This window comes from Pseudorca crassidens, chromosome 19 (genome assembly GCF_039906515.1).
Source record: "Pseudorca crassidens isolate mPseCra1 chromosome 19, mPseCra1.hap1, whole genome shotgun sequence".
Taxonomy (NCBI): domain Eukaryota; kingdom Metazoa; phylum Chordata; class Mammalia; order Artiodactyla; family Delphinidae; genus Pseudorca; species Pseudorca crassidens.
The window spans coordinates 34,885,755-34,912,754 of NC_090314.1; the positions used below are offsets into that span (position 1 = coordinate 34,885,755).

Genomic DNA, 27,000 nt, shown 5'->3' on the forward strand with positions numbered 1-27,000 from the left:
CTAATGGCTGCACTTTCTTACTGATGGGTCTGTTCTGTGTGATCAAGGAACTTTCAAATTGAGTTTCAGCATTTTTGGTGCCTTTAGAGGTCTAAAGCTATACCATCAGATCAATTTCGAGTAACAGACATCTACCCACCAAGATCACATTCTAAACTCTCCAAACTTACCCTCAGACAGAGTTTGACAATCTCCCTTTGAACGGCTATTTTCCCCAGAGTCTCCTGCTCTTCGAAGTGACAGACTACCTGCTATACTGGACCGAGCTGGCTTGGGTGAATTACTCTTCTTATTTGTGGCTGTAAAGACATTTTAAAATATTTCTGATTATGATAAAATAGCACAAAACTTATTACCTAGGAAGTCAGAGAAAGATTTAATCTTATCATCCATGAAAGGTATTCCCATCTACTGTGTCCAAAAATAAACAGAACACTCTGGTCCCAACTGGTTTATTTGGGGTTTTATGCCAAAGGTATTCCTATTTTGCTGCTTGTGGAACAGTCTCAACTTACAAAAGTAGAAAATTATCAGTGAACTCCAAAAGAAGAATCGTACCAGACATGAACTCTAATCTCAGTTTAATTAAACTAAGTATTAACAACAGAACAATAACCACCAAAACACTTGGAAACTGTAGAATATTACTGGATTAAAAAGAAATGAACGCTAAATTAGAAACAAGCCACAATTATAATACTTCAAGATGTTTGTGGCTAAAACAGTAATTAGAGGAAAATGTATAGCCTTAAAATGAATTAATTAGGGCTCTCACTTTCCTGCCGGGGTCCTGCACTTCCCCGGTGCTGGGGCATCTCGACCTGCCAGCGCCACTGCCCCTGGTGATCTGGCATGGGATGGGAGACAGCTGTTGTAATCCCTTAAGCACGGGCACTATTAAACAAATGGTTGAGAAGAAAATACCTGGAATTTACGTCTTATCTTTAGAGATTGGGAAGATCCTGGTAGAGGATGTGGAGAACAGCTTCTTTTTGAATGTCAACTCCCAAGTAAAAATGGTGTGTCAGATTCTTGCTAAGGATCCTAAATTGCAGCAAGGCTACAATGCTATGGGATTCTCCTAGGGAGGCCAATTTCTGAGGGCAGTGGCTCAGAGATGCTCCTATGATCAATCTCATCTCAGTTGAGGGACAACATCAAGGTGTTTTTGGACTCCCTCACTGCCCAGGAGAGAGCTCTCACATCTGTGACTTGATCAGAAAAACAGTGAATGCTGGAGCTTACAACAAAGCTATACAAGAACGCCTGGTGCAAGCAGAATATTGGCACGACCCCATAAAGAAGGACATAGCAACCACAGCATCTTCTTGGCAGATACTAATCAGGAGAGAGGTGTCAATGAGTCCTACAAGAAAAACCTGATGGCCCTGAAGAAGTTTGTGGTGGTGAAATTCCTCAATGATTCCACTGTGGACCCCGTGGATTCTGAGTGGTTTGGATTTTACAGAAGTGGCCAAGCCAAGGAAATCATTCCCTTACAGGAGAGCACCCTGTACACACAGGACCCCCTGGGGCTAAAGGCAATGGACAACGCAGGACAGCTGGTGTTCCTGGCTCTCGAAGGGGACCATCTTCAACAGTCTGAAGCATGGTTTTATGCCCACATCATACCCTTCCTTGAGTGAAACCGTTGTAGTTTGCACCAGAGCTCAGGAAACCCCTCACGCTTCCAAACCAGTTCCCTCCATGGCCAAGCCTGAGCTCAGATCCAGCTAGCAACTAATCCTTCTCTTGTCACCATCTAACATGCCCTGCTTGGAAAGACCCAAGATTGGAATCTTATCCTTTGCCTCATCCTATCAGCATATGATGTTGAATGCAAGTTTAATTAGCTAAATAACCATGGAGGTTGCTTTACAACTCTTTGATGTGGTCAGACTGTTTTAGGAATTAGGAGTTTGCTGCAGGTCAGTGGCAGAACTGTGCCCAGGCCCGGAAGAGACTGAACAAAGTAAACCAATGAGACAGAGTCTAAGGCAGATGCCTTTCTCAGGAAAATCTAGCCACATCTCAAACCAAGAGGCCAGTACCCAGGCCTGAGGTATTCACATAAATGCTTCAGTTGTGCTGGTGGAGATTTGACCAGTGCTTGGAAAAGTATTGCTTGGATGATGTGTCCACATTATTTCTTGAGGCTGTCCTCCTCTCTGTGAGTGTGCTGCTTTTTGTGGTGTTTTAGCTATTATTAGACAAATTCCGGCAGCCCACCATCTTGCCTTGGTAGCACTTTTTTGTCTCCTCAGGTAGTGATGAATTAGTTGCTCTGTCACAAAAGCAGGGAAATAGCAGCCAAGGATTGCTTAAGGGAGGAAGTGTACCTATTGCTTAGCTTACACGGGGAGGGGGAGGTTTAAAGAAAAATGTAAAATGAAAAAGGAGGAGGTAGCTGGCTCTTTCCATTCCATCCTTGATGAACCTGTCCTTTCTAAATATGACTTGTGGTCCAGATTCTAGAGTCACTCTATTGCTGGCATTAGCAAAGAATGGGAGGAAAAATGTGAAGAGATCAGGCTTTCTAACTTCCAGCTCAAAAACCTGAGATTACTGCACACTTCAAATTACTTCTGCTGTGTTCTGTGAAAAAAAGATTGTTTGCTCAAAAAGCTTAGGGAGTATTCCATATCCCTTTTCTCCTCTTGAAGATCAACCCACCTTAGAATATTAAGGACTCTGAGAATTCCTGTTACAGTACAGAACACCAACCTTAATCTACCGTTTCCCACACTATTTGAGTGTGGACGTCTTAGCCCCTACTCCTTTATCCCATGAAAACCTAGCAACACTTTTTAGAAGACTGTTCTGCAGAATGCCAGTTTGCGGAAACGGTTAGCTGTACTTGGGGGAAGCACTTTGTTACTGCTGCAAAGTTTACCCTCTGTGATTTTTCTTTCACCTCTCTCAAGACTTTTCAACTAAGAGGATGAAAGGTAAGAAGTGGGGACGTGTGAAAATAATTCTATGAAGTTGTCTAAAATAAAGAGTAGCTTCTTAAAAAAAAAAAAAAGAATTAGAAAAAATGGAAACTAAATGGCCTAACATGCATAAACTCAAGGAGATGGAAAAATGATAAAAAGAAATAAAAAGAAAGCAGAAGAGATGCATTAAAAGGTGACAGGGCTTCCCTGGTGGCGCAGTGGTTGAGAGTCTGCCTGCCGATGCAGGGGACACGGGTTCGTGCCCCAGTCCGGGAAGATCCCACATGCCGCGGAGCGGCTGGGCCCGTGAGCCATGGCCGCTGAGCCTGCGTGTCCGGAGCCTGTGCTCCACAACGGGAGAGGCCACAGCAGTGAGGGGCCCGCGTACCGAAAAAAAAAAAAAAAAAAAAAAAAGGTAATAAACAGGTTCAACAAGGTAGTGGGATATAAGATCAACAATCAACTGACTTTTTATACATCAGCAAAGAACAAGCCGAGAATGAAATTAAGAAAACAATTCCATTTACAATAGCATCAAATAGAATAAAATACTTAGGGAAAAATTTAACAAAGAAATGTTAAGACTTGTATATTTTTGAAAGAAAATAAAGAAAAAAGGAAAAATATTCTGTGTTCATTAACTGGAAGACTTAATATTGTTAACATGGCAATACTCCCAAACTTGATCTACAATACAGATTCAACACAATCTCTATAAAAATTCCAACTGTCTTTTTTTTTTTTTTTTGCAGAAATTGACAAGCTGATCCTAAAATTCATAGAAAAATGCAGAAGATCCAGAATAAGAATACCCCAAAACACTCTTGTATGGAGGACTCACACTTATGATTTCACAACTTGCCATAAAACTATAGTATCAAGATTGTGGTACTGGTGTAAAGACAGAAGTATAGACCAATGGAACAGAACTGAGAGTCCAGAAATAAACTCTTACATTTATGGTCAATTAATTTTTGACAAGGAGGCCAAGATAATTCAATGGGCAAAGAAAAAGAAAAGATGGACAATAACAAGTGTTGATAAGGATATGGAGAAATTGGAACCCTATATACTGCTGAAGAATGTAAAATGGTGCAGCTGCTTTGGAAACAGTATGGCTGTGCCTCAAAAAGTTAAACATAGTTCTCATACAATCCAGCAATTCCACTCCTAAGCATATACTTAAATAAAAACATATGTCCCCACAAAAAACTGTACATGAATGTTCATAGCATCATTATTCATAATAGCTAAAAAGTGGGGGAAAAAAATCCAAGCCCTCATCAACTGATGAGTAGATCAAACAAAAAGTGGTACCCACATACAATGAAGTATCATTCAGCCATAAAAAGGAATGAAATAATACATGCTACATTACAGATGGCCCTTGAACACAATATGCTAAGCCAGAGAAGCCAGATACAAAAGGCTTCATATTGTGTGATTCCATTTATATGAAAAGTCCAGAAGCAAATCCACATAGACAAAATAGATTAGCAGTTATCAGAGGGATAGGGGGAAGGGGAAGATGGGGAATAACAACTCATGGGTATGGAGTTTACAGCAAGAGTGAAAGCAGCTCTTTTGTCCCTTTCCTGTTTGCCCATTTCTGTTCCCCTCTAACCTTAAAAGAATCTAATTATAGGAATGAGATCACTAGGCAATTTAACCCAACTCTTGACTTTTGCTCTCCTGAATGCACACCATGCCTTGTTGATTCTTTTCCTAGAAAAAAAGAAGTAAGAATGAAGAATTTAGCAGTTTAAAAAAATGACTACCTTTCTACTCCCAACAGCCCCCCTAAGCAATCCTGCTTGGGATCACTTGGGCGAGGTAACATCTGAAGGGAGAGTCAGCCAATGTGCACACAGACTGGAGAATGATGCAGAACCCAACCTCCTGCCTCGATGATTCACTGAGGTTCCCCCCCACCCCCCCACCCCATTTTTCCCCTTAAAAACTGTCATGGCTAAGCATGATCTTCGCAGTTGGCCTCTGGACACAAGTCTACCGTCCCCCCAGACTGCCGGCTTTTCTGATTAAAGCACCTTTCCTTTCTACTGACACTTGCCTCTCAAATTATTGGCTTTGGAGCAGCAAGCAGCCGAACCTAAGTTTGGTAATAAGAGGAGGGATGAAAATGTCCTAGACTTAGATAATGGTGACTGTCACACAATTTTGTAAATATACTAAAAACTGCTGAATTGTACATCTGGGGAAAAAAGGTGCTGTGAGAAAAAATTATGACCAATTTCTCCACTGCAAAGTATACATAAACTATTGGTTAAGGGAAAAAAATGAAGAAGAGATGCATTAACAGAAACAAAGGCAGAAATTAACATAATAAAAAGAAGACACTAGATGAAATAAATCTAAGAACTAGGTCTTTGAAGACATGAATAAAATGGACAAGCCTCTAGCAAGTCAAATCAAGGGAAAAAATAAAACACAAATAAGCAATGATATAACTGAAAAAGTTAATATCCCATATGCAGAGGAAGTTTCTAAAATTTAAGGGAACAAATGACTTTATACCAATACATTTATCTAATAAAATTAATTTTCTCGGAAAATTAATTATGAAAACTGATTTAAGAAGCAGCAGAAATATGAGACCAATAAACACACAGAAATGAAAAAGGCTGTTAAAGTTTTATCCCTGAAAGAACCACTAGATAGCTTTATGGATGAGTTTCATTACACTTTTAACGAGCAGATAACATGTTAAAATAATTTTACAGCATAGAAAAGGACAAAAGCTTCTGAATTTATTCTAGGAGATTGGCATAAATTTGGAACTCAGATGTGTTAAGGATAGTATAATGAAACTATAGCTCAGTTTTACTTATTGACTACATAGTCAAGAATCCTAAGTATTAGCTAGGACTTCCCTGGCAGTCCAGTGGTTAAGACTCCACACTTCCACTGCAGGGGGTGCAGGTTCGATCCCTGGTAGGGGGAACTAAAATCCCATATGCTGCGCAGCCAAAAAAAAAAAAAGAATCCTAAGTATTAGCAAACTAAAAACAGCCAGTACAGTTAACCCTTGAAGAATAGGGGATTAGGGACGCCAACCCTCCACGCAGTCAAAAATCCAGGCACAACTTTAGAGTCGGCCCTCCTTATCAGTGGTTCAGCATCCAAAGACCCAGCCAACTGCGGATTTATTGAAAAAAATCTGTGGATAGGAGGACCCACACAGTTCAAAACCATGTTGTTCAAGGGTCAATGGTATATTAAAAAACTACAAACCAACACCAAGTAGAAAGACTCATTCTAGAATTTCAAGAATGGTCAGTATTAGATAAATAATATAATTCTCTGTGTTCACAGAGTAACAGGGCAAAATAATATGATTGTTTTGACTGACAATAAAAAAGCATTTGACATAATTCTACACAACTTCTTGACTTAAAAAAACTCTTAGTAAGTAGTGTTGACTGAAAAAAATGCACACCCTAAAAGTTGAGAATTATGTTTTATTTGGCAGAGTTTCTGAGGACTTCAAGCCCGGGAGGCAGCCTCTCAGAATAGTTCTGAGGGACTGTTCCAAAGAGGCAATGGAGGAGCCAGGATATATATGGGTTTTTTCAACAAAGGCCAGGTAGTTGGCACATCAAAAGATTACAGTCAGTTACAAAATATCAAAAAAAAAAAAAATCCCACAGATATCTCAAGTTAATGAATTAGCACTTTTCTACGTATGGGAAGATGCAAGAGTCTGGGCTAATTGAAATCATTCCTTTCTTTCTCATCCTGAATTCCCTCAGGACTCTCCCATTCTGAATTTCCTCACGCAGCTGCAACATCCTTTGTTTACTGATATGGCACACAACATTTTTTCATTCACAGTAGGAAAAGAGGTAGTTTGGTGTAATGGTGAAAGCCACAGGCTTTAAGGTTCAAGTTCTTAGCTCTGCAATTACCACTGTGAAACTCTAGGACCCTTTAATGCCCTGTGTCTCAGTTTCTTTATCTGTAAATTGGGGATAAAAATAACTTGCCTCATCGAGTTGTTGGGATTAAGTGAGTTAATACATGTGACTCAGAATAGTTAGAATGATACCTGGTACACAATAAACACTTAGTAAATGTTAACCATTATAGTAAATGTTAACCATTATTGTTGTTAGGAATAGAAGGATATATTTTTCAACTTGATAAAAACTACCTTTTGAAACATAGCAAAATTCGAATTTAATGAGATTAAGAACTAAAGGAATTCCCAAATAGAGTTGAAAACATTACAAAAATTCTATAATTGCTATTAGTTAACATTGTTCTGAGGTCCCAGCCTAGACAATGCAATATGAAAAGTAAATAGGCAGGAAAGGAGTGGATAAACGATGACTATTTCCTGATGATATGATTGTCTACATAGAAAATTCAATATAATTGACTAAAAAACTTAACAATTTAAAATGTTCACTAAGTGGGTTGAATACATATTAAAACCAGTAGTCTTCCTGTATGTCAATAACTAATAATTAGAAAATATTATGAGGGGGAAAAGAGATCCCATCACAACAGCAACCTAAATTATAATATACCTAGAAATTAATAACAAGACACATGCAGAACTTATATGAAGAAAACTAAAACTCTGAAGAAGTATATGTCCATAACAGATGACTTGAACAAATGGAAACACCACATTCCTAAATTTGAATGTTTTAGTACTGAAAAGATGTCAATTCTTCAAATTAAATGTTAATTAATGCATTAAATGTAACACAATTCCAGTCAAAATTAATTTCTGGAAGAGTAAACATGTAAGAGCCATCAAAGAAGTTTTGAAAACAAAAATAAAATGAAGGCTACAATAGCTATGACATGGAAGCAACCTAAATGTCCATCAACAGAGGAATGGATAAAGAAGATGTGGTACATATATACAGTCAAATATTACTCAGCCATAAAAGAGAACAAATAATGTCATTTGCAGCAACATGGATGGACCTAGAGATTCTCACGCTGAGTGAAGTAAGTCAGACAGAGAAAGACAAATATCACATGATGTCGCTTATATGTGGAATCTAAAAAAAGGCTACAAATGAACTTATCTACAAAACCGAAATAGAGTTACAGATGCAGAAAATAAACTTATGGTTACTGGGGAGTGGGGCTGGATAAATTGGAAGACTGGGATTGAGACATACACACTACTACATATAAAATAAATAACTAACAAGTACCTACTGTATAGTACAGGGAACTCTACTCAATACTCTGTAATGGCCTCTATGGGAAAAGAATCTAAAAAAGATTGGATTGTATGTATTTGTATAACAGAGTCACTTTGCTGTACAGCAGAAACTAACACAATATTGTAAATTACCCCAATAAAATTTTTTGAAAATTAAAATTAAAAAAAAAGAAGGCAAACATATCACAGTATTACAAACTATAAAACTACAATGGTTAAAAAAGTGTGGGTCTGGTACACAACACAACAAATATCTGGTTGAACAATATCAAACTGCTGTTTTTATATGTTAAAAAAAAGTTTCATGGGACTTCCCTGGTGGTCCAGTGGTTAAGAATCTGCCTTCCAATGCAGGGGACGCGGGTTCGATACCCGGTCGGGGAACTAGGATCCCACATGCTGAGGGGCAACTAAGGCTGCGTGCGCAACTACAGAGCCCATGCACTCTGGAGTCCATGCACTCTGGAACCCGTGCGCCACAACTAGAGAGAAGCCCGCATGCCACAACAAAGAGCCCGTGTGCTGCAACGAAAGATCCCGCACACCGCAACTCAGACCCGATGCAACCACAAATAAATAAATAAATATTAAAAAGAAAGAAAGAAAGAAAATGGTTTCTTGGGAATTCCCTGGCAGTCCAGTGGTTAGGACTCTGTGCTTCCATTACAGGGGGCACAGGTTCGATCCCTGGTCGGGGAACTAAAATCCTGCAAGCCGAGTGGTGTGGCCAGAAACAAACAAAAAGTCTCATATTGGCAATTTCACCTGGTTCAACCTCTATGAATGAATTTAAAAACAGAACTATGTAAATACGGCAATTTGGTCTATAATATAAAGGATGAGTTCCATATTGTTGAACAGAGCAGATTCTTCAAAAAACATGTTTCGTGGGCTTCCCTGGTGGCGCAGCGGTTGAGAGTCTGCCTGCCAATGCAGGGGACACGGGTTTGTGCCCCGGTCCGGGAAGATCCCACATGCTGCGGAGCAGCTGGGCCCGTGAGCCATGGCCGCTGAGCCTGCGCGTCCAGAGCCTGTGCTCCACAACGGGAGAGGCCACAGCAGTGAGAGGCTCGTGTACCGCAAAAAAACAAAAAAAAAAACAAAAAAAAACCCCACAAAGAACATGTTTCGTTTGGGTGGGTGGGTTGGGCAGGGGGGTGGATCACTGAACTTATTACCTCACACACCATCATGGAAAAAACAAATTACATATGGAATAATGACCTAAATGTAAAAAAGTTAAAAAACAAAACTAGAACTAAGGAAATAAGTGTTGTTTTTATAAACTTGGAGTTGAAAAGGCCTTCCAAATAAAAACATTAAATCCCCAAACCATGAATACTATTAATAGATCTTGAAATTTAAAAATTTAAAATTTCACGTTTACCAGAAAACAAAAACAAGTGACAACAGGGGAAGTATCTGCAGAAATATGTAACAAAAACTTTTTGCAAAAGTCCATCCAAAAAGCATCATTTCTTTTGGTTTTAAATTTTCATTTCCTTGACAACTAGATATGGTTGAGTATCTTTTCATACATTTACTGCCGTTTTGTATTTCTACTTATGTTAACAACCTAATCATAACCTTTACTCATTTTTCTATCATACTGTCATCTTTATTTAAGAGAATCCTATGTATTTGGCAATTATCCCCTTTCCTATTCATCTCTACTGTATTATTGCCATCAGTACCAAGCATTAATATATCCCATTTTAATAAACACACATATGGAGAGCCCAGAAATAAATCCTCATATACATGGTCAACCCAAGTATCCATCAAAAGATGAATGGGTGAACAAATGAGTATATACACACACAGTGGAATATTATGCAACCATAAAAAGGAAGAGAATATCAGCATCCCACAAGATATTCCTTGTGTCTGTTCATGAAACATCTATTCTTGAACAGATATTTGCACTGAATGGTACAACATGGATGAACCCTGAGAAGCTTATGCTAAGTGAAATAAGTCAACCACAAAAGGGCAAATACTCTATGTTTTCACTTATATGAGGTACCCAGAGAAATCAAATTCATACAGACAGAAAGCAAAATGGTTGCTGCCAGGAGATGGGGGGAGGAAGAAGGGAGAGCTACCATTTAATAGGTATAGAGACTCAGTTTTGCAAGATAAAAAAAAAAGTTCTGTGGATGGATGGTGGTGTTGCTGGCACAACAACGTGCATGTACTTAATGCCATTGATAGGTACACATAAAAAGGTGAAGATGGTAAATTTTGTTTAACAAAATGTGGTAAAATTTACCATGATTTAAAAAAAATTTTTTTTAAATTAAACACAATTAGCATATGAACCAGCAATCCCACTTTAGGTATATACCCCAAAAAACTGAAAGCAGAGACTTGAACAGATATTTGCACACATGTGTTCATAGCTGCATTATTCATGACAGCCAAAAAGTGGAAACAACCCAAATGTCCATCAACAGATGAATGGGTAAACATAATGTAGTGTATATATATATACACACACATATACATACAAGGGAATATTACTTGGCCTGAAAAAGAAATGAATTTCTGACACTTGATACAATATGGATGAACCCTGAAGAAATTATGCTAAAGTGAAATAAGTCAGACACAAAAAGACAAATATTGTATGATTCCACTTATATGAGATATCTAGAATAGTTAAGTTTATAGAAACAGAAAGTGTAATAGTAGTTACCAGAGGGTAGGGGAAAGGGGGAGTGCCCAGTTACTGTTCGAAGGATATAGAATTTCAGTTTGGGATGATGAAAAAGTTCTGGAGGTGAATAGTGATGACTGTTGCACGACAGTGTGAATGTACTTAATGCCACTGAATTGTACAGTTAAAAATAGTTAAAATGGGGCTTCCCTGGTGGCGTAGTGGTTGAGAGTCCGCCTGCCAATGCAGGGGACACGGGTTCGTGCCCTGGTCTGGGAAGATCCCACATGCCGCGGAGCAGCTGGGCCCGTGAGCCATGGCTGCTGAGCCTGCGCGTCCGGAGCCTGTGCTCCGCAACGGGAGAGGCCACAACAGTGAGAGGCCCGCATAACGTGCAAAAAAAAAAAAAAAAAAAAAGTTAAAATGGTAAATTTTATGTTATGTATATGTACCACCAAAAACACCCAGGTAAGAAAAGCATATATGTTTAAGAAAATGAAAGAAAACAACACACAGATAACAAACTCTTTCCTGACTCCACAACCCTCCAGGGACCACCCAATTTATTGTGACAGTTCTTGAAGGAGCTGCACAGACATGCTCTGCTTTCTCACCTCATTCACTTCTGCTATACCCCTAAATGGAAATGGTTCTTAAAAGGGTCACCCGCCCTTCATTTTGACGCCTCTCAATGATACAACCACTCCACTGTTTTGAGATGCATTTAAAAATTTTTTTGAGATTTCATTTCTTCTAGTTTTTCTCTGCCCTTAATGATTGCTCTTTTCAATTTCCTTTGCTGGCTTCCCCTTCATTACCAGGCCTTTAAATATTTAAGTGCCCAGAACCAAAATTTCTCCATTTAAATTCCCTTCATACTTGATCCCTGGCTTTAAACAACATCTGATACTGTTGACTTCCAACTGTTTATATCCAGCTTTAACCCCATATCCTTCAGACTTATGTAGCACTCAACTGCCTATGAGATATTTACTAGAGTATCTAGCAGACATCTCAAACCTAGTATGTTTAAAAAAGAACTCCCGACTTCCTGCCCCTATGGCACAACAATCCCCATATTTGATTTGTGTCTTTTTCCTTATTTGATTTGTGTCTCAATTAATGACACCACCTGTCACTAAGTTGCTCAGACCAAACACTGAAACATCATTCTTACTTTTTTTCTTTCCCTTAAACCTTTCTTACGAGGTTTGTGGGAAAGAACTGAGCCCTCCTGGTCTAAAATATCTACTGTATGTAATAGATTAACTTCTGTCCTATGTATCTAGAGTAGTACTAGTTATATACCATCCTTGGGAGAATTAAGAAAGGCTGGAAGACCATGAGCAAGCCCACCTACCCAGTGTAGTAACTCCAGAATAAGTCACCGTATTTCACACAAGCTATTGTTACAGGCTGTTTACTGGTCTCACAACTCCCACTCTCAACCCTTTTCAGACCCTTCTTCACACAACAAAGAAAGTCATCTCTGTAAAAAGGTATATCAGATCATAAACACCCCCCTGATTTTCATTCTCTAGAGATTTTCTCCTAAAATCAGAATAAAACTCAAACTCCTTATTGAGGTCTTATAAGACCTACCTGACCTAGATCCTGCCTACCTCTCTGACTTATTTCCTGTCACTCTCGCCTCTGCTTAATTCACCATGTTCAGCCCAAATGGTCTTCCTTCGAGCCTTCAAACATGCAGAGCAAATCCTTTATATGGGACTTTGCATTTTCCATTCTGTTTACCCTGAAGAATGCTTCCCCCAGATCTCTGCATGGCTGCCACCTTCTTAACCTTCAGATATCAGTTCAACTGTTCCCTCCTGAGAGACTTTCTGACTACCCTAACTAAAATAGCACACACCTCACTTGCTCTGCCCATCTCACTCTGTTGTTTCCTTCACGTACTTTTTACCAACTGAAATTATCTTTACTTGTCTACACATTTTAATGTCCAATTCCTATCACATGAATACATGGATGCAAGATCCACGAGGTTAAGGATTTTGTCTTGTTTGCTGACCCATATAGAATAAGCAACCAAGAAATGTTAGCTCTATTACACAGCAGAAAATACAGAGTCAGTTTTGGATGGGAGAAAAGGCTGTTTGCATTTGTAGTCTTAATTCATTGTGAGGGAGATGTTTGAATATTATTATTCTGAAAATAACCTGTCCTCTAGCTTCCCAAATGACACATGGAGAAATAAAACTAATAGGATCTTTTTCACTTACAGTTTCGTATGTAACAACTGGCAACTGATGACCTTGCCAAGAGCTCCATTCCCAAATCCTGTAATCTGCTAGAGTTCTCGGTTCCACATGCAGCCAGAGCTGCCTGGTCAACAGAAAGAAGGCCTGCCGGCATGTCTCCAGAAGCAGCATTGCTGCTTTTTATTTCTGGAAGTGTATTCTTTACATCAGTTTTCATGCATCGAACTTCAGCTATTTGAGTTTTGAGTCTTTTTAGCATCTTTAAATCAGAGGGAACTCGCCACATTGCCTGCTGCTTCCTTTGGTCTTTATCTTTTCGAGAACACGATGCTTCAGAGAGAAAGTGACAAGTCATGTTAATATAGACTTTAACATTCATGAAACCATTCTATACTGTGACTATAAGCAAATTTGAGGTGTAAATAACTTAAGGTGATTTAGGTGGTATCAACATAAAAGCATGCATTAAATCCCATTAATGAAAATAAAGACAGACACAAGTATCCTACTCTATTCACACCTACAAAGTTAAAATCTGGGTCACATTATAATCACTCAAATCTGAATTATGTATTTACTTCTAAAACTTTTAAAAGCTGCCCTACTGCCTGGGCTTTCTTCTTTATAGTTTTCCACTTTTCTCAAATTTTCTATACTGAGCTTTTATTATGTTCACAATAAAAAAAAACAGAAAAAACATAAACCTAGAAGCCACTTAGTCTAATATGCTATACATATTATATAAAAAATATATGCTAACTGAATTTAAAAAACTGATTTACTGAACTATCATCCAATGTAGATACAGCTATTAAGTGCCATGGAATATCATAAAAAACTAGTTCCTTGTTACTGAGTCTCTGCAGCCACTAAACTAACAATGCTTTCACTCTTCCAAGAGAAAGTAGTTAAAGTTGTTTTTAATTTCTTTTTGCCCACCCAAATATTAACAAGAGAGAAATGACCAAGGAAAACACACACTTTCTATGCAGGAAGAGCAAATGAGGTAGATATTTTGGAAATCAAAGAACATTATGACTGACGCAAAGCAAAAAGAAACCAAGTTGCCTACCCAAAAAAAAACACACACACACCCCAACAAACAGGGGACCAACAGGTACCCTAAGTAGACAAAAGAACAATTCGGAATGATAGCTGAACCTGCTTACACACTGTAACAATCTACTGCCATATAACAGGGCAAGGTAGCATCCTAGTGTGTGCAACAGCTATCACCCCACTTCTACCATGTGAAAAGAACCCAGATTGTGTTCAGGTATTAGGTGGGCAGCAGTGTGCTCTGGACGGTTAGGTCCATCCTGTTCGGCCCCAGAGGATATGAGTCTAGGACTGGTCTAAGCTCATTCCTCTTTGAGCATTTAGGGTGGGCACATGACTCAGAGTTTCAGCCAAAAGCTGGGGGGAGCGGAGGCAGAGATTTTCTATCCTGATAGGGAGATTTTATTATGTTGGGTGATACAGATAATAAGTAGAGGAGCTTGAATTCAAACGAAGGAGTCTGCCTCCAAAGTCAGTGATCTTAATAAGTTTGCTCTCCAGCGTCACGGAATAAGTCTCTTTTCCATCCAGTCTTTTCTTTCCTGCTAGTAACATATTCTTGTGAATAAATGATGTATGAAGCTGTGGCAGTCATCTTATTGCCATGACAGAAGAGGCAAGAGAACTGCAGGAAGACCATCCCTTGCCCTGCCTTTAAATACCTGATGAACCTGGAATCACTTACCTCCAGACTTAATATGCATAATAAAGTGCCTTTATTATTATTAGCTAAGCCACGATTAGCAGCATTTTGTTACTTACAGTTGAAAGCAAGAATAAGAGAGAGGTTTTAGAAATCCAGGATTTGGTTGCAGATCTACCATTTAGTTGCTGTAACTTCCTTTAAGTCCTCCAACTTCTGAGTCCACTTATTATTTATTTGTAAAATGAAGACAATAATATACATGTAACAGGACGGTTGTGAAGCTCAGAAGATTTAATGTCTGTGAAAACACTCTGTAGCACATTTCCATTCAACCCATTGTCCACCAAGATGTCAGGGCAGTTTTCTAAAACCCAAATCAGGTATTACTTTCCCGCTTAGATTCACTGAGGAAAGCACCAGCATGGCACACAAGGCCCTACATTATCTGATTCCACCTTCACTCTCAGTGGCTTTATCTTCTGCCTCTATCCCAAACATATCCAATCTTTGGAACTGTTTGCATCTCTAACATACCAGCCATGTTCTATCTCGTTTTCATCCTTTTCACACGTCCTCTTTCCTTTGCTCTACTAACCCAAACTCATCAGGTGTAATCTGAAATGTCTCCTTCTTCAGGCACCTAAACCACCAGCTGCTCCCCTTCTTTCAAATCAATTCTCACCTAATTTTGTAGAGCACAGGGAGTCCACTTCTACTGCAGCACTTATCACATTACAGTAAGGAAGACAAACATGCAGAATGTGAACAACTTAAGGGCTGAGATTACATCTTAGTGATCTTTATATTCCAGGCCAAGCAACCTATGGCACAAAATACTCAAAATGTTTTGCTAAATAAAATCTTTGTGGCTCCCACTTCCCACCCCACATCCACCTGGACTTCAATATGAAAACCTGTATTAAACCACATGGTTCGGTTTATTATTACTAGAAACTGACAAGAATTTTTAAAAGTAGGAAGCCCAAATGGAAAAATACAAAACAGACTTAAACAAACCTCCATCATCTGAAAAATCAGTTAATAAACAATTACTGAGTTTGTTTCAAATGCTAAGCACTGTGCTACGCAGAGGATATAACAGTGAACAAGACGAACACCCGGTCTTTGCCCTCACAAAGCTCTCAATCCACTTCAGTACTGTGTGGTTAAGTGCTAAGACAGGAGAGTGTAAGGTGCTGTGGAATTTCACCAAAGGAACCTGACAACTTAAGGATACTTACTGCACTGAAGATGAGAAGCCTTCCTGAATTTGCCAAGTTATAAGGTTAATAGAACTGAGAGTCTCAGCTATAACACTTCTTTCATATCACTCAGTTGTGCCTTTCAAGAACGACAATTCTCTACAGCTTCTCCTCCAGACTTCAGTATCTGTCAATGCTGTCACCCTTCTCCTGGTCACCTAAGCCACTTCAGAGTCCTCTTTACCATGTTACAATTAGTTGCCAAGCCCCATAAACTCTACCTTTACAAGCATAACTGTTTGCTATAAGTAAAATCTTAATTATACATTGCCTAGGTTAATCTGTTCCCTAGAGGTTAAGTACAACTTTTATAATGTCAAAAGATTCTGAAGACCTTATCCCAGCTCCACATATTTTTAAGCATATAATAATTGAGAAAATACACAGAAATGTAGGAATTTGTCCTCTCATACTAGGAACCACAAATAAACTTCTACAACTATACCCTGATTAGATTTTCATGTCTGATAGCTTTCTCAGCCCTGCAAGCTTTCTAAAATACAGTTTGAATCAAACTACTCCTAAACTAAAACAATGGCTCCCCACTGTCCACTATGAATAAATTCCTCAGGCAAGCATGAAAGGCCTTCCACAGAACAGATCCAACTTGACTTTCCACTTCTATTTACCACTACATGTACCTTAAAATCTAGTTCGGCTACATTATCTGTTGTTCAAACCCTGATGCCCCTTACGACGTTCTTTCTATGGCACAGTGGTTAAGAACAAAAACCTGCAGTGAGTCTGATACATGATAGGTGTTCACTCAATATGTGTTGAAAGAAACAAAAGGATAATAAAGGAAAACTAAGAACAACTCTATGCCAACAAATTTGAGAATCTAGATGTAATGGACCAATTCCTTGAAAGGCAATCTGCCAAAACTCACACAAGAAGAAATATACAATATGAATAGGCCTGCATCTATTAAAGAAATTTAATCAGTAACTGATACCTTTCCAAAACAGAAAGCATCTGGCCCAGATGGGTCCACTGGTGAATTCTACCAAACATTTAAAGAAGAAATTATATAAGTTCTCTACAATCTCTGCAAGAAGCAGAGGGAACACTTCCTTACTCAATCTATGAGGTCAGCATTACTCTAATACCAAAACCAGACAAAGACATTACAAGAAAACTACAGATCAGTATCTCTGATGAACATGAAACCCTCAACAAAATATTAGCAAACTGAATTCAACAACATATTTAAAAACTCATACACCACAACCAAGTGGGATTTATCCCAGGTATGCAAGGCTGGTTCAACATTCGAAAATCAGTTAATGTAATCCATCACATCATATCAACAGATGCAAAAAAAAGCATTTGACAAAATCCAACAACCATTCACGATAAGACCTCAGAATAAAGGGGAACTTCCTTAACTTGATAAAGAATATCTATGGAAAACCTATAGGGCTTCCCTGGTGGTACAGTGGTTAAGAATCCGCCTGCCAATGCAGGGGACATGGGTTCGATCTCTGGTCTGGGAAGATCCCACATGCTGCGGAGCAACTAAGCCCGTGTGCCACAACTGCTGCGCCTGCACTCTAGAGCCCACGAGCCACAACTGCTGAGCCCTTGTGCCACAACTACTGAGCCCTTGTGCCACAACTACTGAAGCCTGCGCACTTAGAGCCCATGCTCCGCCACAAGAGAAGCCACCGCACTGCAATGAGGAGTAGCGCCTGCTCACCACAATTAGAGAAAGGCTGCGTGCAGCAATGAAGACCCAATGCAGCCAAAAATTTAAAATAATAAAATAAATTTATACATATAAAAAAAGAAAACCTACAGCTAGTATCATACTTTATGGTGAGAAACTTGAAGCTTTCCCATCAAGATCAGGAACACCTTTTCACCACTCCTTTTTAATCTCTACCGGAAGTTCTAGCTAATGCAGTATGACAAAAAAAGGAAATGAAAGTATACAGACTGAGAAGGAAAGAATATGCAAAGAATCAAAAATGAACATCGAAATCCAAGCAATCTTTTTAATAAAAAGAAAGCTGGATCTTTTTCTAACATTATCCTTTAAATATCCTCTCATAGAAAGGTTATCTTCATTTGGCTTCCATGACTCTGTTCTCTCTCCTTTCCAAAGCCTCTTCATCTGACTCATCTTCCACACACTCAATAAAAATAGATGTTCACCATGATTATGTCCCTAGCCCCTTTCTTTGAAAAACTCCTTGAAACTCACCCCTTTGCAATCTTACTCCCTTAGTTTTAATAAGCCAGTATCACTTCTAGGCAAATAACTGCCTGTATTCCAGTTCTTAATTTTTAGCTGTCTACTGGGCATCTCTACCGTGATATCCCACTGGTATGTCAAACTCAAGATGTTTAAATCCAAGCCTTGCTCTTTCTCTCTACTATTTCCCCCATCCTCCTTGTCATCAGCATGTTAATCACCTGGATTTGAAACTCAAGTCATCTCATTTATATTATTAATTTTAACAGAAAGCTAAACTTTCAGAGAACCAAGATCTTACTCTGTTTATGTAGTCTGCATTCTTTTTTTTCCGATGACATTGAATATTTTTCAAAAACATGATTTTACCTGTCTGTAAAATATGCTATTCCATGGCAAAACTGTAATTTTTCAACCATAACTGAATTGTTGGATATTTTCAACAACTCTGATTATTTTCTCTTTGGAATATATTCCTAGAAGTGAAGTTACAGGATTAAAGGATAGAGGTATTTTAGACCTACTACAAAATTTTCCTTCAAAATTGTTAAACCAATGTATACATCTACCTACAGAAACAGAACTTGTCTGTTTCACTAGGTCTTTGCAAACAACGCTGGTTATAATTTTTTTTAATTAATTAACTTATTAATTTATTTTTGGCTGTGTTGGGTCTTCGTTTCTGTGCGAGGGCTTTCTCTAGCTGCGGCAAGCGGGGGCCACTCTTCATCGCGGTGCGCGGGCCTCTCACTATTGCGGCCTCTCTTGTTGCGGAGCACAGGCTCCAGACGCGCAGGCTCAGTAGTTGTGGCTCATGGGCCTAGTTGCTCCGCGACATGTGGGATCTTCCCGGACCAGGGCTTGAACCCGTGTCCCCTGCATTGGCAGGCAGATTCTCAACCACTGCGCCACCAGGGAAGCCCTAACACTGGTTATAATTTAAGCAAAACCTTTGCCAGTGTGATAAGTTGGTTTTTTTTTAAGGGTATTTCTTTGTTGATCACAAGAACTATGTGTAATTTTTATTTTCAATTTACAATTTTCTATATTTTAAAAGTTTTCTAGGGCTTCCCTGGTGGCGCAGTGGTTGAGAGTCCGCCTGCCAATGCAGGGGACACGGGTTCGTGCCCCGGTCCGGGAAGATCCCACATGCCGTGGAGCTGCTGGGCCCGTGAGCCATGGCCGCTGAGCCTGCGCGTCAGGAGCCTGTGCTCCGCAACGGGAGAGGCCACGGCAGTGAGAGGCCTGCGTACCACAAAAAAAAAAAAAAAAAGTTTTCTAAAACAAAAATGTCTCAGAAAAAAAATGTAAAATTATTTACATGTGGTAAGTACTACAAGAGTACAGGCATAATACAAAATGTACTTCGACCATAGATGAAATGCAACTGTTTCATAACCTGATTGGAGACACTCAGATTGAGGACCCAGGCTTCCAGGAAGTATACCTTAGGAAAAAAGAGGCCTAAATAATCCAAGCTCTGATCTATCCCCCACTAGAGCAGCTCTATTTCTCTGTTTTCTACACTGAGACTCTGCCTTAAATTCTACTTGAAAAATGAGTTCTGCTGCTTTAAAGAAGCATCAAAATCACTGTTGTAAATCATTGATTTAATCTGTATAGTAACTGTTGTTTAGGAAGGTAGAAAAATGTTCAGTAGGGACTTCCCTGGTGGTGCAGTGGTTAAGAATGTGCCTGCCAATGCAGGGGACACAGGTTCAATCCCTGGTCTGGGAAGCATCCACATTCTGTGGAGCAACTAAGCCCGTGCACCACAACTACTGCGCCTGCGCTCTAGAGCCCGCGAGACATAACTATTGAGCCCACATGCCACAACTACTGAAGTCTGTGCTCCTAGAGCCTGTGCTCCACAACAAAGCAAAGCCACTGCAATGAGAAGCCATGCACTGCAACGAAGAATAGGCCCTGCTCGCTGCAACTAGAGAAAGCCTGCACACAGCAACAAAGACCCAACACAACCAAAAAATAAATATTCCTTAAAAAAAAAAAAAAAAAAGAAAGAAAAATGTGCAGTATATTTTAGGAAGCTTTCCAACAAAAATGGTTTTTAAAATGTGTCATTTTAAAGTAAATGCCTATGTCTAAAAGTTTCAAAAAGTCCAGGTTTGACTATACATTTAAATTGTGTATGTGTATACAGTGTATTACAGTAACACAAATGTCACTCCTCTTTAACAAATAATTTTTCAAAAAAAAATACTAATTGGTATACATTTTTAGGCTATTAAACATCAAAACATAAGTAAACCTTCTTTTTCTATTTCTAACTTAGACACAGTTCCACTAAGAAGTTAGGGTATTCATGAAGCCTGCAAAACTTGAAGTCCATTCACAAAGAGGACAACTGTATTTCATATGGATCAAACGGTCAATCAGTCACAATCTAAAAGGCAAATCATATAAAAACCTTCTTACAGGCATTTTGACATTATTTTTGCACAAAACACCTTTGAACAATAACAACAAAAAATTGATTTGATTGATATATTTTTATAACATACAATGAAAAATCAATTTGCTACAGAAACATACCATGTTCCAACACTTAAGATACTTGGGTTCAAATTTAAGAGTTCTTCTGGAGAAGCACAGAAAAATGGGAAATTATTGTTAATATTTTACCTGTGGGCTGCAAAAGTGAAGCAGGCGGGCGAGGCTGTAAGCCCCACAGATTTTCCATACTGCTCCGGTCCTTAAGGTCCAACAAATGTATTAATATTAAAGGATCAATGTCTAATAAACTACTGGTAGCAGCAGAGGATAAATGTGCTCTTCTTGACATTCTGCTACTGGCACCCATATAGCCATGGTTACTACCTGCAAGAAAGAGATGTAGAAAATGAAAGCTATATAATTGGACAAATTTAATAAGAAAGAAAGAAAGAAAAAGTAAACTGGTTGATGTTGTTTGAATACTTGTGTATGGACCTCTTAGGAGTTGGTGTTCATGATAAGAAGCACAGAGAAGAAACCATATTGCCCAGAGAGGTGTACAAAGAACAGTGGCTGATGACTGGCCTCATTACTACTCAAAATTCAGGCATAATCCTCAACCCTAGAAATAAAAAGGTGACAATGTGTACGGTATATATGGTTAGGGGTATGAGGGTAAGGAAAAGGAGAACATATCGCATAACCCAGTGGTCTTGGATCAAAGTCAAGCTCCCTGGTATAACAGATCCCAAGGAACGAGACACCAAAATAGCAGAAGTCTTCTCCAGGTCTCTGGACAGCAAAATGCTCAGGTCATGACGGTTTGGCAGACATTTTTTCTAGTTTGATTAAATACTGAAGTACAGTTTGAAGATTTCAGACTTATCTTGCTGATGCATAATGTAGACATCTGAAAATAATGTCATCTCTATATTACCTGTATTGATAATAAGCTCCTTAAGCCAAGGAAACCATCTGACTTCTCTCTAGCGCCTAGTACAATGCCTAACAAGTGTTAGATATGGAAATGTTGGTTAAAACTGACCTCCTTGGGCTTCCCTGGTGGCGCAGTGGTTGAGAGTCCGCCTGCCGATGCAGGGGACACGGGTTCGTGCCCCAGTCTGGGAAGATGCCGTGGAGCGGCTGGGCCCGTGAGCCATGGCCGCTGAGCCTGTGCGTCCGGAGCCTGTGCTCCGCAACGGGAGAGGCCACAGCAGTGAGAGGCCCGCGTACCGCAAAAAAAAAAAAAAAAAAAAAAAATTGACCTCCTTAAATAAAGCTATTTAAATATATTCTAAAGAAACACAACATTAAATAATGTTACATGCAGCAAAGTCTTAAAGTAGATAATATAAAAAATAGCATGAAATAATCAGGTTCTGACTATTCATGAGTGCTTCCAAAGAGATCTGGGGGAAAAACTTAGGAGAAAAGTTTAGTTATTCAGAAGCTTCAGGCCAGTTATTTACTTATATGTTTTTCATCTATGTTCACATTCTTATGTCCTTACCTTCTCCTACTTCTTCATCCTCTTCCTTTTTTTAAAAAAAAATTTATTTATTTTATTTATTTATTTTTGGCTGCATTGGGTCCTCGTTGCCGTGCGCGGGCTTTCTCTAGTTGTGGCGAGCAGGGTCTTCTCTTCGTGGCAGTGCGCGGACTTCTCATCACAGTGTCTTCTCCTGTGGCGAAGCATGGGCTCTGGGCACGCGGCCTTCAGTAGTTGTGGTTCGCGGGCTCTAGAGCGCAGGCTCAGTAGCTCCACGGCATGTGGGATCTTCCTGGACCAGGGCTCGAACCCGTGTCCCCTGCACTGGCAGGCGGATTCTTAACCACTGTGCCACCAGGGAAGTCCCCATCCTCTTCCTCTTCTAAGGATTATCCCATTGCCAATTTTTCTTTCAGCCTCTGTACCCACTGCAACTCCTATTTTAAAAGGCAGAAAACTATCCCCCCTCAACCTCGAAACTGTTTCTTAGCCCTTTTCCTTTACTAGGGAGTTCCCGAATCAGGCTGCATATCAGTCAGTTGGAGGAATTTTTTAAATTCTTGGCCCTACTCTAGATGTACCGAACGAGAATATTAGAATGGGATCCAGGACCTTTTTCCAAAAAGCTACTCAGGTGGTTCTTGTTTAGTAAATAAACTCAGTAGCCCAGAGTATGGTATCTACCGTCCGGATATCTAGTTCTTCTTTAAAAAAACAAGTTGCTCATTCTCCCATGTTAAATGGACCCCCAGTACAGTAAGGAGCATTAACAGTCTTCTGTTTCTAACCCCTCTTCCAGGTCACTACTCTCACCAATGAACAAAAACTCCTTTCCTTTGTGGTTCATGCCCTTCAGCTACTCCCTCCCTCCCATGTTCCCACCCTTTCTACTCACTATCACATTCATCCATGGGCATCAAAGACTTTAGCATCTATTTCAGTTTCCCTCTCTCAGAGCTAACACTGCCATCATTCTGTGTGTGTGTGTGTGTGTGTGTGTGTCTGTCTGTCTCATACATAAGTATACAGCCTAGTGTATGGTCACAAATTAATGGCACCCCAAAATTCCTCCATGCCTCCTAAAATTGCTCACTAACCTTCCTCCTCAAAGGTAACTTCCATCCAGAGTTAAACACCATAGATTAGTTTTGCCTGTTTTTGAACTTTACATAAATGTTATGATAGAGTTGTACTCATATCCTGCTTCTTTGCTCAACATGATATTCATGAGATTCATCTATATTGTTATATACAGCAGTTTATTCATTTTCATTATTTCTGTGCAGGGCTCCAAAATGTGAATATATCCAGTTTCTTTCCTTATTACTATTAGGAAAGAATTTGGGTTGCTTTTAGCTTTTGGCTACTAGGAATAAAGCTACTGAACTTACAAGCAGATTTCTACTCTTGAACTTCACTCGGGGAAAAAAAAAAAAAAAAACACCTCATAAAAAAGAAAACGGATCCTCTCCTCCTAAGCCAAGCAGATTAACCCTGCTAAAATATTACATCGATTTACCTAAGCTCTGTGCCTGGATGCATCAGAATGACATTCAAGGTTCTACACAGTCTAGACCCAAACTACCTTTCTAGTCTTCTCCAGTTTTTCACATCCTTTACTTTGTTATAAATTACATTTATATTTTTTAATTAAAAACACAAGAAAACAAAACCACCTGAAAAAGAACAATGCTGCTCTAAATTATCTTGTAAAATTCGACTGGCAAACACCACCTCCCACTCTGTTGGAACTGGGAAAGCCATAGGATGTGTTTGTTCAGCTTCAGCCCATATTGCCCAACAGTTTTCCAAAGGAGTGGTATCAATTTTCATTCCTACCAGCAGGCTATGAGAGTTTCCACCTCTCCAAATTCTTTCAATATTTAATATTGCCAGTTTAAAATGTATTAGCCATTACAGTGGGTATGCAATGGTATCATAATGTGGTTTTTATCTGGCATTTCCTGAAAAAGAGAATGAACAGAATCTCGGAGACCTGTGGGACCCCACCAAGTGTACCAACATACACATAATGGGAATTAGAGAGGAGGAGAAAAATTATTTGAAGAAAAATGGATAAAAATTTCCTACATATAATGAAATCTATTAATCTAAACATCCAAAAAACTCAACTCAACAAACTTCATGTAGGATAAACTCAAGAGATCCACACTGGGACACATCACAATTTGCGTTTCTCTGACAAAAGAGGCTGAGCACCTTTAAAAATGTGTACTGGTCACCTAGACAGCCTCCTTCGTGAAGTGTCTATTCTTGTCTTTTGTCTTTTTTACTAAAAGGTTGTCTTATCTTTTTCTTATTGATTTGTAAAAGTTCTTTATATATTATGGATAAAACTTTTGAATAATATTTTTAATTAATTCATTTATTCTAATGAATAAAAATTCTGATACTTATTTTTAAAAAGCAATATACATTAATAGACCAGAATGCACACCTGCGGTCTTCTAAGCAGCCAGTTATACGGGTCTGGAGATCAATACATGGGGGTCCCATAGGCCTCTCAAGACCAACATGGATCAAACGGAATATACTATCTTCTGCTCCTGGACTCATTCGCTTATGTAATGGCACGGGCTAACCTAGAAATGTTAAGCATCATCCCCACATCTCCACCAACTCCAACCAATCCAGTAAGACACTCGCAAGTTGTGTAGATACTATTTAACATCTCTCAAAAGGTTTCTTCTTCTTTACCTTGTCTGCTACTACCTTATTTTAGGCCCTGAAAATTTCTCTCCTGGAATATTGAGGTAGTTTTTTTTTCTTTCTTTCTTTTTTCTGGCCCTGCCACACAGCTTATAGGATCTTAATTCCCCAACCAGGGACTGAACCCGTGCCCTCAGCAGTGAAAGCATGGAGTCCTAACCACTGGACTCTCAGGGAATTCCCGCGGTAGTTTTCTAACTAATCTTAGCTCATCCATTTTCCATTATAAAGACAAATCTGATCACATTCGCTTTTAAAGACCTTTAGTGGGGACTTCCCTGGTGTTGCAGTGGTTAAGAATCCACCCGCTAATGCAGGGGACACAGGTTCGAGCCCTGGTCCGGGAAGATCCCACATGCCGCGGAGCAACTAAGCCCGTGTGCCACAACTACTGAGCCTGCGTACCACAACTACTGAAGCCCATGCGCCTAGAGTCCGTGCTCCACAACAAGAGAAGCCACCGCAATGAGAAGCCCGCACACCGCAACAAAGAGTAGCCCCTGCTCTCCGCAATTAGAGAAAAGCCCGCACGCAGCAACAAAGACCCAATGCACGTTTATTTATTTATTTAAAAAAAAAAAAAAAGACCTTTAAAGCCCAAACTCCTTAGTCTGGCAAATAAGACTTTCCATTACCTAATCTTGTTCCTGCTTACCAATCTCACACTGGCCTGCCCCCATATAAACTAAACTCTCAAATATTTGAAGTTCCCAAAAAGGACAATGCTGCGACTTCTGCCTAGAATGCCTTTGCTCTTTAATCTCATTATTTCCCTGTTCGCCTAATGAACTGAGCTCATCTTTAAAGAGCAAGATCAAGTATCACTCTCTCTCTCTGAAACCTTTTTTCACCCATTTCCAATTAGCTGTTCTTTCCATTTTTGGTGTCACCCTGTATCTATATTTATAACCACAAAGTTTTACAATGACTAGTGCTGCAAAAGTGATGCTCATTCATTTTATAAACCCAATGAACAACACAATGGCTGATACCTAGTGGGTGTTCATTAAACATTTGTGGAACAAGGAACCTTAAAAATCTTTAACCTGAAATATATAACAGATGTTTTGAGTAATAACTTTATACAATGTCAATTTGTATATGTCAATTTGACAGTATTATACTGTCAAAACTTTTTAGTTCTCAAATTAGAAGTATTATTGCAGTGTTTCATAAGTTACACATGGCAGGCAATTATATCAACAGAATAGATTTTTCATACTCAGCTGATTCAACTAGCTAATGTTCTACATTAGAAAAATATTTAAAACCCTTTTCAGCACATATTATTAAGCCTAAATTCTCTTGCAACTAAAAGAAAATAACTGAATAAACTAAAAGCAATTCTTATGGGAATGAGGCCACCTGAGTCACTAAATATTTGTTTTAAGCTATATCATTATTTAATACTGTCTAAAAAATTAAATTTAGTAAATACTATTTTACTATATACCTAGGCTTCTGTATAAGAAAGATCTGTTTAACGGACAGCTTAACATCTTGATTGTAGTAGATCAAATACTTATAAGGCAAGTACAAAGGATAAAAGCTTATTATGTCCACAATAAGCAGTTAAGAGGTACACAAAACAAAAGAGGTAAAATATAACATAAAAACATTAAACATGGAGTGGGGGTGGGGAGGGGAATAAAAATTCAGGGTTGTTATAATGTATTCAAACTTAAGAGATCAGCAATTTAAAATAATCATGTGTCTGTCTGTATGTGTGTGTGTGTTACCTCATGGTAACCACAAACTAGAAAGCCATAGATACACACACAAAAAAGAGAAAGAAATCCAAACTAACACTAAAGATAGTCATCAAATCATAAGGGAAGAGAGCAAAAGAGGAATGGAACAAAAACGAAATACAGAAATGGAAAACTATTAACAAAAAGGCAATAAGTACATACCTATCAATAGTTACTTTAAACATAAATGCACTAAACCTACCAATCAAAAGACACAGAGTAGCCCAGGGGATACAAAAACAAGACCCATATATATGTGGCTACAAGACTCACTTCAGATCTAAAAACACCCACAGACTGAAAGTGACAGGATAGAAAAAGGTATTCCATCGAAACGGAAACAAAAAGAAACGTGGGGTAGCAATATTTACATCAGACAAAACAGACTT

General features: G+C 39.0%; 1 protein-coding gene and 1 pseudogene across 5 annotated transcripts in view; one reads left to right on the plus strand and one right to left on the minus strand.

The window, feature by feature from the left end:
- The window catches only part of TRIM37 (tripartite motif containing 37), a 155,689-nt gene that overhangs the window by 52,872 nt on the left and 75,817 nt on the right, over positions 1-27,000 (minus strand). For 3 of the 5 annotated variants that reach the window (XM_067714079.1, XM_067714081.1, XM_067714080.1), the window contains exons 18-20: positions 20,831-21,025; positions 13,045-13,353; positions 171-299 (exon numbers count right to left, since the gene is read on the minus strand). In XM_067714079.1, the coding sequence (XP_067570180.1) occupies positions 171-299; positions 13,045-13,353; positions 20,831-21,025 (633 nt within the window). Of the gene's footprint in view, positions 1-170; positions 300-13,044; positions 13,354-20,830; positions 21,026-21,686; positions 21,828-27,000 lie in introns of all 5 variants that reach the window. The other 2 variants (XM_067714083.1, XM_067714078.1) reach the window with 1 other exon arrangement.
- Positions 773-2,124, plus strand: LOC137211580 (palmitoyl-protein thioesterase 1 pseudogene; annotated as a pseudogene).